Genomic DNA, 15,175 nt, shown 5'->3' with positions numbered 1-15,175 from the left:
TCCTTCAAACTTTGCTTTCGTCAAAGAATCCTCGATTTGCAGCAATTACAGCCTTGCAGACCCTTGGCATTCTAGTTGTCAATTTGTTGAGGTAATCTGATGAGATTTCACCCCATGCTTCCTGAAGCACCTCCCACAAATTGGATTGGCTTGATGGGCACTTCTTACGTACCATACGGTCAAGCTGCTCCCACAACAGCTCAATAGGGTTGAGATCCGGTGACTGTGCTGGCCACTCCATTATAGACATAATATTAGCTGACTGCTTCTTTCCTAAATAGTTATTGCACAGTTTGGAGCTGTGCTTTGGGTCATTGTCTTGTTGTAGGAGGAAATTGGCTCCATTTAAGCGCTGTCCACAGGATATGCCATGGCAAAAATGGAGTGATAGCCTTCCTTCTTCAAGATCCTTTTTACCCTGTACAAATCTCCCACTTTACTACCACCAAAGCACCCCCAGACCATCACATTGCCTCCACCATTCTTGACTGATGGCATCAAGCACTCCACCAGCATCTTTTCATTTTTTCTGCGTCTCCTGAATGTTCTTCGTTGTGATCCAAACACCTCAAACTTAGATTCGTCTGTTCATAACACTTTTTTCCAATCTTCCTCTGTCCAGTGTCTGTGTTCTTTTGCCCATCTTAAATCTTTTCTTTTTATTGGCCAGTCTGAGATATGGCTTTTTCTTTGCAACTCTGCCTAGAAGGCCAGCATCCCGGAGTCGACTCTTCACTGTTGACGTGGAGACTGGTGTTTGCATCTATTATTTAATGAAGCTGCCAGTTGAGGACTTGTCTGTTTCTCAAACTAGACACTAATTTACTTGTCCTCTTGTTCAGTTGTGCACCGGGGCCTCCCACTCTTTGTATTCTTGTTAGAACCAGTTTACGCTGTTCTGTGAAGGAAGTAGTTCGAGATCTTCAGTTTCTTGGCAATTTCTCACATGGAATAGCCATCATTTCTCAGAACAAGAATAGACTGACTAGTTTCAGAAGAAAGTTATTTGTTTCTGGACATTTTGAGCCTGTAATCGAACCCACAAATGCTGATGCTCCAGATACTCAACTAGTCTAAAGAAGGCCAGTTTTATTGCTTCTTTAATCAGGAAAACAGTTTTTCAGCTATGCTAACATAATTGCAAAAGGGTTTTCTAATGATCACTTAGCCTTTTTGTAGTAACTTGACAAGGAATGCCCACACGCATTTCGATATTACTTTCCTTTACTTTCAACCCAAACCTAAAAGTGTATTGCCAGGTACAAACGGTACAAATATAGCAGAACTATATAACCCACTCAACTGGTGGTAGAATCACCTTGCACAGAACTCACTCTTAGTGATGACATCATCAAAAGGGAAAGGTCATGGTCAATGCCAATAATAACCATGTCATTATTTATATAGTGTCCACACTATAACACTTCTCCCCCCTCAATTTAAATATCCCCCCTGTAAGGAAAACATAAGGTTAACAAGTAAACCACATCAGTGTTTTCTTTTCTTTACTACACCACACTGTAGAACTTCTGCTGGTGTTACCGTAAATGTAAACAAAACAACAACAACAAAATGACAGTCCTTATTTTTTTTTCAACTAGGTCTGCTGCTCCAAACAAACACTAACACCACGAGTCTCTCAGTCTCAACTACAGAGTTAGTATTTCAGAAGGCTTGTGACTACACTGTGATCTGCGCAGTACTCCTGGTGTGCTACGAGACACAGGTAAGGCATGTCCCAGTGGAGCTGGGTCTGAGGGCACAGGAGCAGGTTGGGTGTTTGTGAGAGAATGTCCATCACCCTCTGCTGGAACCACTGAATGCCCTTGTTCCTCAGATGCTGTTTCCTGTGGGATTTCAACTTGTATACTACCACCCACAGCTGTTCCGTCTGAAAACATGGTCTTGTCTTTGCCATAGCGCAGGCGGAGGTGGTCCTGGTGTCTGCGTATGACTCGACCATCAGTCAGTTTGACCACAAAGGAGACGGGACCACTCTGGCTCAGAATGACACCTGGCAACCAGCGTTGGCTGCTTGTGAAGTTGCGGATGTAGACAGTGTCATTGGGTTTTAACTCTCTCTCCCTCGCGTGGTGGTCATGTCTCTCTTTTTGTTTTTCCTGCTTCCGTTCCACTCGTGCTCTGATGTTCGGACGCAGTAGATCCAGGTGAGCTTTTGGCTTTCTGCCCATTAACATCACCGCTGGAGCCTGTCCTGTTGTTGTTTGTGGCGTGATGCGGTACTGGAACAAGAACCGAGAGAGCTTAGTTGTGATGGTTCCCCAGTCATCCTTTTGAGCCCCTCTTTCAGTGTCTGCACAGCCCGCTCCGCTAAGCCATTTGAGGCCGGGTGAAACGCGGCGCTGCGGACATGGCAGATCCCGTTTCTCCGCATGAATTCTTGGAACAAGTCACCGGTAAACGTTGTTGCGTTGTCGGACACCAGAGAGTCCGGCAGACCATGGGTTGAAAACACCTGCCGAAGCTTTTCGATGGTTGTGGTCGCTGTGATGTTGCTCATGATGTGCGCCTCCAGCCACTTGGAGTGTGCGTCCACCATGACAAGGAACATGTGACCCATGAAAGGGCCTGCAAAATCTATATGCAGCCTGGACCATGGGCGGTCAGGCCACTCCCACAGATGTAGTGGCGCGGGCAGGGCCATCTTCTGGTTGATCTGGCACTCAGAACATGATTTAACTTTGTCTTCTACCTACTGATCCATGTTAGGCCACCAGATGTAAGATCTGGCTAAACTTTTCATCCGGGAGGCACCCGGGTTTCCGGTCTGTCCACTGTTTGATCTGTTTGGCATTCACAGGTGAGTTTGGCAATCTCTCCATTAGGAAAATTGTCTCGGGAGGCACCACCGTTGTGGCAGGCATCTCTGGTAGCGGGAGACGGCTGAGCGCATCTGCATTTGCATTGTCCTTCCCCGCTCTATACACTATCGTGTACTGGTAAGCTGACAGTGTCAGGGCCCAGCGCTGTAACCTTGCTGAAGCCATGGGCGGAATGCATCTTGCTTCACTAAAAAGGCTCATCAGTGGTTTGTGGTCAGTGCATATGGTGAAATGACAACCGTAGAGGTACTGATGGAAGCGTTTCACAGCAAAGACTATGGCCAGACCTTCCTTGTCAAAATGTGAATAACCCTTCTCAGCACTCGTCAGCTTACGTGATGCGAATCCAATGGGTCTCTCTGACCCGTCCTCCATCTGATGAGAGAGTACTGCCCCGACGCCATAGGGTGAGGCGTCACATGACAGGATGATCTCTTTGTCTTGGTCAAAATGAACCAGAAGTTGTGCTGATTGTAGTAGTGCTTTAACTTCCTTGAAAGCTTTCTCTTGTGCTGGCCCCCACTTCCATTTACAGTCTTTGTGGAGCCAACACTGTTGACAGCTCCGGGAGGAACTTACCATAGTAGTTCACCATGCCCAGGAACGACCTGAGCTCTGACCCATTCTTGGGGTTTGGAGCATCCTTGATTGCCCTGACGTTGTCCTCCACAGGACACAGACCCTGCGCTGTGATCTTATGACCTAGGTATGTCACACTCTGTGCTTGGAATGTGCACTTGCTACGCTTCAGGCGCAGCCCTGCCTCAGAGAATCTCTTTAACACCTGGTCCAGATGGTGGAGGTGCTCCTCCTCCGTCTCCCCTGTAACCAGGATGTCATCCAGGTACACTGCTACATGAGGGATCCCCTGCAGCAGATTGTCCATTGTCCTCTGGAAAATGGCTGGGCTGGACGCCACTCCGAAAACCAAGCGGTTGTACCTGAACAAGCCTTTGTGCGTGTTCACTGTGACATACTCTTTTGAGTCCTCGTCCAGGAGCAGCTGTTGGTAGGCGTGACTCATGTCAATCTTTGAGAACGTCTTGCCTCCTGCCAGTGTCGTGAACAAGTCCTCCACCCGTGGCAGCGGATAAGCGTCTAGCTTAGAGGCCCTGTTGATGGTGAGTTTGTAGTCCCCACATATACACACCGTGCCGTCACTTTTCAGAACGGGAACAATAGGAGCTGCCCAGCGGGAGAACTGAACGGGAGTAATGACGTTTGCTTCCTGCAGCCGCTCCAACTCATCTTCCACTTTCTTTTTCATGGCGTAAGGCACTGTTCTGGGCTTGAAAAAGCGAGGCTCGGCCTGAGGATCCACAAACAGCTTAACTGCAGTGCCCTGCAGTGTGCCCAGTTCATCTTTGAAAATCTCTGGATACTTTTGAATGACATCCTCAGTCACTCGGGTGTGTTTTATCTCACCCCAGCTCAGTTGTATTTTGTTTAGCCAGTCACGCCCTAGTAAACTGGGCCCATTCCCTTTCACCACCAGGAGCCGTGCTCTCGCTTCCTGGCTGTTGTATGCAATGTCCACCTCTAGAGCCCCCAGCAATGGTATGGTCTCCCCGGTGTACGTACGCAGTCTGATCCCTGCCGGTGTGAGGGCAGAAACCTGTCTTGAGCCCCATTTTTGTTTGTAGGTCTCCTCACTTATGACAGAGGCAGAGGCCCCCGTGTCAACCTCCATCCTCATCTGCTTTCCATCTACCTCCACTGTAGCATAGATAGGCTCTGCGCGTGGCTCCCTCACATTAAACATGTTGTAGGAACAATGCTCTTCCTCCTCCTCTGTGCTCTCTAGGTGGTGCGCTGCTGACTGAGACTTTGGTGCTGTGAACTTGCCCAGCCCAGTCCGCCCACCCTCTGGCTTGCTCCTAGGACCCCTGCATTTTTTTGCTAAATGTCCCTTTTTGTTGCAATTGTGACAGACAGTCTCCATGAACTTACAGTTGTTACCATAATGTGTCCCTCCACATCTGAAACATTCCACTGCTTTTCCCCTTTTTCCTGCCACCTCTTTTGTCACCTGATGCACTGCACAACTTTCACTGTTGGCCTTTTGAATATTTTTCACATTACTAGCGGCCATCTCCATCCCTTGAGATAGTTCCAATGCTCTCTTGAAAGTCAGTGTGGCTTCCCCCAGCAACCTGCGCTGTATGCTGTCCTCATTAATGCCACAGACTAATCTGTCACGGAGCATGTCCTCTAACATAGCCCCAAACTCACAATGTTCAGAGAGTTCACGTAATTCAGCAACAAAGTTAGCAACAGACTGACCTGTTTTCCGAAAATGGCAGTTAAACTTGAACCTCTGGACAATCACTGACGGCTTTGGATTGTGGTGAGTCTGAACGAGAGCAACTAGATCCCCAAAAGGAATTTCTCCCGGTCTCCGTGGTGTAGCCAAATTCCTCATTAGCTTGTAGGTTTTAGCCCCACACACACTCAAGAGAATAGAGCGCTGTTTAGCCTCATCTATGATTCCATTTGCCAAGAAAAAATGTCCTAACCTTTCCACATATTCCGTCCAGTCCTCGTTCTCTTCCACAAACTCAGTGATAGTCCCAAACAATGCCATTATAACGCCAACTTGTCCTTGATCCTCGTTAGCGATTTGCACTTGCTGCTGATTGTCCCCGTCGGCGTTTCCGTCCAGTGGCACCTGCTCTCCGTCGCTCATTAAGCTAGCTAGCTAACTGACTGCCTCCAATGTTCTTAGCTAGCTAGCACCTCGCCCTGTACAAGGTGATAAAGTTTTATCCTCGTCGCCAAAAAGGTGTAGTAACTTGACAAGGAATGCCCACACGCATTTCGATATTACTTTCCTTTACTTTCAACCCAAACCTAAAAGTGTATTGCCACGTACAAACGGTACAAATATAGCAGAACTATATAACCCACTCAACTGGTGGTAGAATCACCTTGCACAGAACTCACTCTTAGTGATGACATCATCAAAAGGGAAAGGTCACGGTCAATGCCAATAATAACCATGTCATTATTTATATAGTGTCCACACTATAACACTTTTAAAATGATAAACTTGGATTAGCTAACACAACGTGCCATTGGAACAAAGGAGTGTGTAAGGACCAACGCCGTGGATGAGAAACAGGTACGTGGAGTCAACATTTAATAAGGACATGAAACAAGACAGGCAGGCACAGCGTCAGCACACGGGCAAAACAACGACATACGGCAATCAATGCAGCAGCGGGGAACAGAGATGGGAACTGAAAAATATAGGGGAGGTAATAAACAGGTGATTGAGACCAGGTGAGTCCAATAATACGCTGATACGCAGGTGTGCGTAATGCTGGGGAGCCAGGGAGAGGGAGCGGGAGCAGGCGTGACAGAGTGATGGTTGCTGATAATGGGCCTCTGTACGCCTATGTAGATATTCCATTAAAAATCAGCCGTTTTCAATAGTCATTTACAATATTACCAACATCTACACGGTATTTCTGATCAATTTGATGTTATTTTAATGGACAACAAAATGTGCTTTTCTTTCAAAAACCAGAACATTTCTAAGTGACCCCAAACTTTTTGAACGGTAGTGTATGTATTATGTTCATAAATGAAATATTGCCTACGCTAGAAATCACATTACAGTACTCAGATGTAGCCTACAAACGTCAATGGAAAAGGTGAACCGTCTGTTCCACCGTAGGATCGGAAAAGCAAAATAGACGACTTGAAAGACCTTCTCTATTTACTACTGTGTAGTGGGTCCAATTAAATGAGAGATGGGACGAATGGTAGTCTAACCAAACCTGTTGTAGGCCTATAGGCTATTTTTTGAGTAGCCTATGAAACCATTACAGTCAGAAAAGGTGAGGACTGTATTCTGCAATGATCATGGACATGAAATAAATAAAAGGAAATATATTCCTATTTCAAATTATTTTAGAATTCAAAGAATGTACTAATGGTAAATGATTGCACCTTGTTATTACATTTAGCTAGACCTACCTGTTTATGTGTTGTTGTTATGAATAAGAGTGTTGTCATATATTCCTAATTTGCAAAAGGCTACTAGGACACTTTTTTGGCCTTGCAATGCAAGACTTCAACCACTAGAAACTGAGTACGCATGGTCTAAGCAGTATAAGCACATCCCCACTTCAAGTTCAGTTTTTATAAATGTCAACTTTTGCGTGAAAATTGGTTCACACATGTTTTGGGGCATATTTTGTTAATTTGCAAAGTTTATAAATGAGGACACTGGTGATTTCATTGATAATTGACTTATTTTGTGTGGGTTATACAGGCCTACGTCAGTGGTGGTACTGGCTATATGTCTAAGGATAGCAGAAACATCGCACCACCTTCACTTATGGGATGAAGATGTAACATACTCTGGCGAATTAATTGCGATATTTGTGAGGAAGAAAAAGGCTACAGACAAGGAGCATGCTTTCCATCCGATCCTGCAACCTCCGCTGCATAGGCCCACAGGTAGGCCATATGATCCTGCTTGCTCTGAACTCCAAAGTGACAATGTGACATAATATCCCTAGTTGATATTGACTGCTAACATGAATGACTTTCAGCTCAAAATCCAGTTGTAAAACACCGTTTATTTTTCTGTATCTTGCGTTTTGAAAATGCTTGATCGTTTATTGCTGTCAGGATAGGCTGCATTTGCGCCGCGATTGTGCTCGGGTGTTTCCCCTTGCGCGCGTGCATGTGCGTGCATGGGGGCGCAAGCTTTGAACCACTCCTTTTTGGGGGTTGTGGATCAAAAAGTGTGAAAACCACTGAGCTAGTGAACAATTGCTGATTTGATGTACAGTTATAGGATCCGGTACAGAGCAAACTTCAAATTGTAGGGAGACAGGATTACCATAATAATAATAATTTACTTTGCAAGCTCACCAGCAATGGGGCAAACCCCTAACCCTAACACAGGCCTACCGGTCTTTTGGTATGTTAAAATTGCTTGAAATGAATCATTTAGTTATGAATTTTGAATTTGTTGTTAAAAATGAATTATTACATCATCAAAATGTGTTGTAGACAAAATAATGAAAAAGGCTGTCTGGTAGCCTCAACAAGTAGACAAAGATTTGTATTTGAAGAAGTCATTGCCTGTAGCCTATATATTTGTTTTACTTGACTTGAGACTTGAAAAAACTTGTGACTCGACTTGCTCTTAGAATGCCCGACTTGGACTTGACTCAAGACTAGACCGGTTGTAATTGGACTTGGACCTTGTGACTTGCTCTATTCTTTCTTGTAATCTGGCAATAGAATACTAATAAAATCAAGAGACTCAAGCATGTCTGTTTGCCTTTCGCCTCCTATGGCCTCTTTGCACGCAGCCCTAAAAAACAAACCTGGACCGATTATGACTGTGTCAACCTTCAGGGAGGCAGGCAAGCTGTCACACAGACCGATTTAACCCTTTCCTGGTGTTGGACATTTGGTGCAACACTCAGCATTGAAGAAAACAGTTATTTAATGAAACATTTACGAGATAGTATCAACAAATCTAAAATACACGTATAATTAAGCTGCCACGTTTGTTCCATTATTTCCTGTCGACTGGACAAGCCAAATACAGAGGAAACAATTCATATATGTGATTAATTAAAAGTGAGTAAAAACGTTGTAAAAATGGACAAGTGAAAAACAATATTAAATTGATATCTTTATTTGTTTTGACAGAAAGACAATAAAAACATACTAATTGCAACAGTAATATAAAAAGGTTTGCAGCAGTGCAGTACTTCCGTTCCAAACAAATATGATCTTAGTGGTTCTGCTTTCTACTAACACCTATGTACAGCCTTCGACATTTTGTAGGCTACAAATCGATATAAATTATGACCTGAGTTTCTGACGTGCGCTCTGCAAACCCATAACCGTGATATGGATCAACTGCAGTTTTTTCATGATTGAGTTTTGGATCTTGTTAAAATATGATTTTGCATAGTCATTTACAAAAAGAAAAAAAGAAATACAATGGAAGTGATAAATAATTTAAAACCACGCCAGACTTCCTTTAAATAGGCTACATGTGATTCGACATCTCTTATGTGCTTGTGAATTTGAGACTGAGTTTTGCAACGAATATTCCCATGGTAGGTAGCCTACAGTAAAAATGGTTTACCCAACGTTTCAGGGAAATACCTACTGCGCTCAACATTATCCAAAATAACCAATGTTTCACCTTTGTCAGGTCTACGTCCAAAAACGGCCAGTTTATACTTTTAGAGCTCTATAAAGTTCCGTTGATTTGGAAGGGCCTCGTATTAAAACTCTATAGTCTTTGTTAATAAGCAGCCCCAACGCTTTGCTGTGGTACTACTGGGTGGTGCACTGCGCCCGGGTGCTGTAGATGCGATCCCTGTTGGTACCAGTGGTTGTTATAATCCTCCAGGTAGGGGGGCGACGAGCTGAGGGGTGGCTGCGGGATTTGGGGCCTGCTGGGCGGGGTAGTGAGAGAGTTATTGTCCCAGACCGTCGGGGATGGCGGGGAGTTGCACGCCATGGAGTCGCTGGCGTTTGGGCTGTGGTCAAGGGGAACCTCGCCGTTCTTGTAGAGCTTCTTGAATTTGGACCTCCGGTTTTGGAACCAAATCTTAACCTGTTAGGGAAAAGATTAACGTTGTTAGTCTAAATGTCATGTCAAAAGAGGAAAATATAATTTTCAACAAATCATCTGCATTTTAAATAGTTCATTAATCATGGTGGCTTACATCAGTAGGCCTCGGTCTAAATATAAAAGCTAGGCCTATAGGCCTACATTATAAGGACATCTGGCCAAGAACACACATTTTAAATAAATTGTGTGAACAAATGTGGCCAACATTCAAATGCAATATAATAACCAATGCTTTTTGACAATACAAACATTTGTCAATGAAAAATATCCTATAGGCTTCCGATGATTAATATGGCGAGGTACGCCAGATATGAGACATTTCACTATTTGAGGACAACCTACAGAAGTCAAAGCATGAGGTAATTGTTATGAGGTAAGGGTGGCTGCACTTACAATGTGTGTAATCGTGATGATATTTACCTGTGTCTGCGTCAGTCCCATTTGAGCAGCAAGTTCGGCTCTCTCGGGGAGGGCGAGGTACTGCGCTTTCTGAAAACGTCTCTGCAACGCTGCTAGTTGGTAGCTGGAGTAAATTGTTCTCGGCTTGCGGATTTTCTTTGGTTTTCCATTCACCATACGAACTTCAGGCTCGGATTCTTCTTTCACTACAAAGAAAGAAGCAACAATTGTTTCATTAGTTCTCAGTATCAGTTATGAAAAACATTTAAACAATGCCAAAACAACGTAATTATAATAAGTCATCATCATGATTAACTTCATTTTATTATTGTGTTAATTAATATATGTTTACTATAATCTTTATTACATTGTTATAGGCTAGTTGCAGTTGCAATAGCAACGCTCAAATAAATGCAAAAAGTCTTGATCATGCTCACCCTGCAATAATATCCTCAATAATCAGTCAGTGTTTTGTATAATAACCCTAAATATTTGCCCAGTGATTCGCAGACAGTTGCTATCAGTGCAATTACTAACCATAATCGTTTTATGACTACCTGTTAATAGCTGTCTATTCTTCATCAAAAGCCAAAAATTAGCAGCATGGTTCCAACTTCCGTATTGTAGTTTTACTAGTAACTTGTAATAAATCCCACCTTTACAAAATATTAATTTAACACTTTATGAATGTCTGAAACCCAAATATGACTTTTCACCCTTACAATGTTTTTGCTATCTCTGCTATCTCATTATATTTCTTTCAGCTGTAATAGTCAACCAGTATAGATTACACCAATGCAAATGTTTCTAAATTGTGCGGGCCTATTTAACATAAAACTACCCAAGACACTACCCTAATGTTTTTCCAGAGTATGCATGCATTCTTCTCCCTCTCTTTACGCATACAACGAAACAGGCAAAATATAACACAGAAATAATGCTAATACTTAAGTATTTACCTGAGCTTTGAGGTGAAGCCTGCAGATGATCTCTGTTGTAATGTCCATATTGTCTGTAGGAATTTGTGTAAGGGTATTCAGACTTGGTGGGATAAACTCCTGCACCACCCATTCCATTCAGGTTAAATTGGTGATGGTAGGCATTCATTTGTTGCCCGTAGGTTTGACTCTGGTAATATTCGTGATGGCTGTGAGCCGTCTGTCCGCTGTAGTAGCCCATGTCCGTGACTGAGGACTCGGGGAGAGTCGGAGAGTCCTTGGAGCTCGGATGGCAACTCATAGATCCGGGGAGATCGGTCAAAATGCTCGCTACCTTCTTCTCATAAGTCTGTCCGCTCATCATGGGTCGCAGCCCCCCAAAGAAAATAAAGTCCACGTTAATTCGTAAACACAGGACGTTTGTGCAGTAGTGTTCAAAGAAATCGCAGTGAATAGATGTAGTCAGTCGTGCCCTGAACGCAAGTCCTTGGAGAGCAAGTCCTTCTCAAACTCTCCTAGCTGTAGTAACTCGATTGTGGCAGCACTCTACGCCAGTGAAACTGAATTATAGAGTTCTGGGATGGATGCTGCGTTCTCATTGGCTCCAGTCAAACCTTTTTTATCTCTCCCTCTTGCCCTCAAGGCGAAATGGTGGCGCTCAATAAATCCTACCCTTGGACTAAAGTGCCAAAACACACATCTTTTGACGCTTCAGGTTTGTCTTTTCAACCTGGACCCAGGGGTAGACGTAACATAGCAAATGTAAATCCACAACACTCCAATTAGTATGATTTGTTACCTTTCATATGGTATGTATTAATTTGTGGATGTCCATCATCCATTTCGTATGATATAATACGAATTACAAATTGCAAGTATTACAATATGTTATGAATTGCAATTTGTACAATATGTTACGAATTTGCCAAATATATAATATGTTACAAATTCCAATTTGTTGTGGCTAAAGTTAGCTAGGTGGATAACACTAATGTTAGCTATGTGGCTAATGTTAGCTAGGCTAGGGGTTGGGGTTAGGAGTTAGGTTAAGGTTAGTGTTAGGTGAAGGATACTCTAACATGCTAAATAGTTGAAAAGTAGCTAAAAAGTAGTAAGTAGTTGCATACTAAGATACTAATTAGCTAAAATTCAAAAGTTGTCTGTGATGAGATTTGAACACGCAACCTTCTGGATGTTAGATCTTTGAGTAACATGCCCACCCATACTTTTGTTTTTGCCTTAAGTAACCTATTGTCATATGTAACCTTACCAAACGTAACATATCATACACATTTAAATGTCCTGGATTTACGTTTACTATTTTATGTCTAGTCTATGAGACCAGGCTGGTCTTTTAGAGACAATTTAGAGTTATTTAGCTGTTGACAGCATCACTCAAAAGCATATAACTACAAACAATCTTTGCATGGATTCTCCAGTGAGCCTGTGCTTTGTTTGAAATGGAGCACAGAGTACTGACACTCTTATGGCCTACTACTTATCCCACTGTAGCCAGAACGTCTGTCTCATTCCTTGTCCTTATTCTTGAAGAGCTAAGATACAGAGTTAAGGCTACTTATTCAAAGCCGCCAAACTGTGCCCTTAGCCTATTCATTCTAATTCAACATTCAGAAGTGTCCTAGGACAGTGAGCTTGGGGTGAAATAGATCGAAATGATAAGAAAACTATTCCACTGAATGCCTTTGGGGTGAATTATTTTCTTTTGTTGTGTGTGTGTTTCCCAAAATCTATTTAAAACAAACAAACAAAAACTGTTAGGCCTACTGTAATTGTCATGCTTAATGAAAGGAGTGCTCATTGATTCGGTCTCAAAAATGACGTGAAGTAGGTGTATAAAGTACCACTACATCCAGGTTCTGTAGAGTTTATTTTTGGTCATATTGTCATCATCCATGGTCATTATGTGAAGGCTATAGGCTACCCCAATGTGTTAGTAATTTTGAAAACCAATTCTATGCCATTGTTTTTATATAACCCAATTTGTAAGTCGCTCTGGATAAGAGCGTCTGCTAAATGACTTAAATGTAAATGTAAATGTAAATGTAAATGTATAACACAAAACACAGCATGATCACTTCTGCTCTTGCAAGTCATATAAGAGTGAAAGGTATAGAAAAAGGTATTTTTTTTGTTGTTAATTATTATACTTTTTTTTTTGTACATAAAGTTACACTGCTCCGTAGTGTTTGGTTTTATGATTGTGGCAAAAGTTGAGGTGCTGACATAAAAACACTTATTTTACCAGACTATAGTGACAGCATTCACCTCTATGCATTCATACTCCTGTCGGTGTTACTCATGTAAGATATATATATTTTTTTACATATGTTACTCAGGCAGTCCAGTCCAAGCCTAACATTTTCCTCGAATGAATTCCTCCAAGTACAGTATTATATTGCATCTTCAGTACAACACATTGAACCACACCAGTTAAAGAATGAGGTTATACTACCCCCTTGTGGTGTATTCATGGAAGGTTCGGCAGTAGATGCAAACTGTAGTAACTGTGGGGGGGGGGAATTCATTCGTTTAGAAAGCCGCTTCTGGGAAACTCGTCACCAGAGAAGATTACATTGTAACTTGACTTTGACTTCGTTAATTCTTGCTCACCATTTACAGAAAAATGTATATAATAAAAATAAAAAAATCCATAGAAAATAGCATAAAAAAAACTCACTAAAAAAACAATACATGGCATGAATAGAATACAGGACACATATCAGGACATTCTTTTCATGATGGAAAACTGAATTGTTAAAAATGTATTGTTAAAAGAGATCACATTATAAACATTTAAATGCTAGAGTTATTGTACCTTCTGACAGCAGTAGAGTGGCGTTTCTCAGGCGGTTCGTACGGTCAGGATTACACAACAGTTTGCGGCTGTTTCTCAGGAGCCTAGTGGTGCAATCACCTTTTTTGGAGGGAGCAGGTTGTGCAGTGTGTATGTCCTTCACCAGATGCATTGCAGCCTGCTCTCACCTTGACTTTCGGATGTGTGACTGCAATTTTGCAATAGAATGACACCACATACTTTTTTGGGGTGAAAGAAATGAATATATTTGGCCATTATGAGATCGTCCCACAGCTTGTGCCCCATGAGAGACCCATCTCTTCCAGCTCAGCCACCTGTCTGTCGCCATGTTGATTTTGGCCTGCCTTGCTTGCGCTTTCCAATTGGTGTCAATCTGGGCCCAGTTTTTCAAACTTTTCTGATTGGATTTCTGCAATCAGATTGCATTAAGGCCTAGATTCAATCAGTATTGCAGAAGATGAATGCTAGAGCGCGATTTAAATTGAAAGGTTATGTTCCTGCGTTGGCAGAAACTGCATTCACGGTAATTGCTGTACATGTCGGCTCAATCGTAAATTATCTTTACATTCAAATCAAGCAATAAATGTGGATCTTCTGCGATACGGATTGAATCTAGTCCTAAATGTTACAACTGGGTATTTAAAAACTGAAACATTTGATTCTGATCCTCCGGATAGGGATCGGATTTGGTAATCCAATCTGACCTGTACAGTTTTTTTAAATCGCTTTGGCACTTTTTTCACAAGTATAGTGCTGAATTTTCTAAACTCTTAGCACGAAACTCAAAACTGGTAACACAGAGTCTTACATTCAAAACCTTTCATTGTGCATTCATTTTGTTTGCAAACATCTTTCACCACACAACCACTGATCCAAAATCTAAGTTTACTGTGAAATATAGTTAAGTACATTGGTTTAATCGCCAAAACACAATATTTTATCTTCTCAATTTAGTTATTTTAACAAAAAGTTAATCCAATAGCAAAACATGTTTCAAAATTTCCCTTTGACTGTAGTATGTTACAGTATTGTAAATTACACTGTGTTCACATTAGGCAATACATGTGCATAACCCATTAAAGAGCATTGTAGTAGTCTAATCTTGATGTGACAAAAGCATGGATTAGGTTTTTAGCATAATTTTTGGACCAAAAGTTAGATTTTTACAATGTTACGAAGACGGAAAGAAGCTGCTCTTGAAATATTTTTGATATGGAGAGCGAGAGCGAGAGTATTTTCACGGCCGGATGAAAAATTTACCCAAATTAAACAGCCTACTTACTACTCGGGCCCAGGAACTAGAATATGCATATTATTAGTAGATTTGGATAGAAAACACTCTGAAGTTTCTAAAACTGTTTGAATGATGTCTGCGAGTATAACAGAACTCATATGGCAGGCAAAAACCAGAGAAAAATGTAACCAGGAAGTGAGAATTCTGGTGCTTGTAGTCCTTTCAAGTCATTGCCTATCGAACACACAGTGACTAAGGGTTTATTTTGCACTTCCTAAGGCTTCCACTAGATGTCAACAGTCTTTA

At 42.1% G+C, this 15,175-nt stretch overlaps 1 protein-coding gene and 1 pseudogene across 1 annotated transcript; both read right to left on the bottom strand.

Moving 5' to 3' along the window:
- Positions 1 to 1,208: 1,208 nt before the first annotated feature.
- On the bottom strand, positions 1,209 to 5,785 carry LOC123728979 (uncharacterized protein K02A2.6-like; annotated as a pseudogene).
- Positions 5,786 to 8,492: 2,707 nt separating this feature from the next.
- LOC106578313 (homeobox protein Dlx3b) lies at positions 8,493 to 11,351 on the bottom strand. Its single transcript, XM_014156998.1, has 3 exons — positions 10,821 to 11,351; positions 9,883 to 10,067; positions 8,493 to 9,444 (listed from the first exon to the last, which is right to left on the bottom strand). Exons 1-3 carry the CDS (start codon positions 11,161 to 11,163, stop codon positions 9,130 to 9,132), a joined length of 843 nt encoding a protein of 280 aa, XP_014012473.1. The 5' UTR covers positions 11,164 to 11,351; the 3' UTR covers positions 8,493 to 9,129.
- Positions 11,352 to 15,175: the final 3,824 nt, after the last annotated feature.

Source organism: Salmo salar, chromosome ssa19, assembly GCF_905237065.1.
Source record: "Salmo salar chromosome ssa19, Ssal_v3.1, whole genome shotgun sequence".
Classification (NCBI taxonomy): domain Eukaryota; kingdom Metazoa; phylum Chordata; class Actinopteri; order Salmoniformes; family Salmonidae; genus Salmo; species Salmo salar.
This window is presented reverse-complemented; position numbering and strand designations above follow the sequence as displayed.

Bases quoted from the DNA above. Each gene is read 5' to 3' on its own strand.
- LOC106578313 (XM_014156998.1), bottom strand. From the start codon at position 11,163: ATGATGAGCGGACAGACTTATGAGAAGAAGGTAGCGAGCATTTTGACC. The intron at 10,068-10,820 runs GTAAATACTTAA...CTTTCTTTGTAG, and splicing joins GGCTTCACCTCAAAGCTCAG to TGAAAGAAGAATCCGAGCCT. The intron at 9,445-9,882 runs GTAAATATCATC...TTTCCCTAACAG, and splicing joins TGGGACTGACGCAGACACAG to GTTAAGATTTGGTTCCAAAA.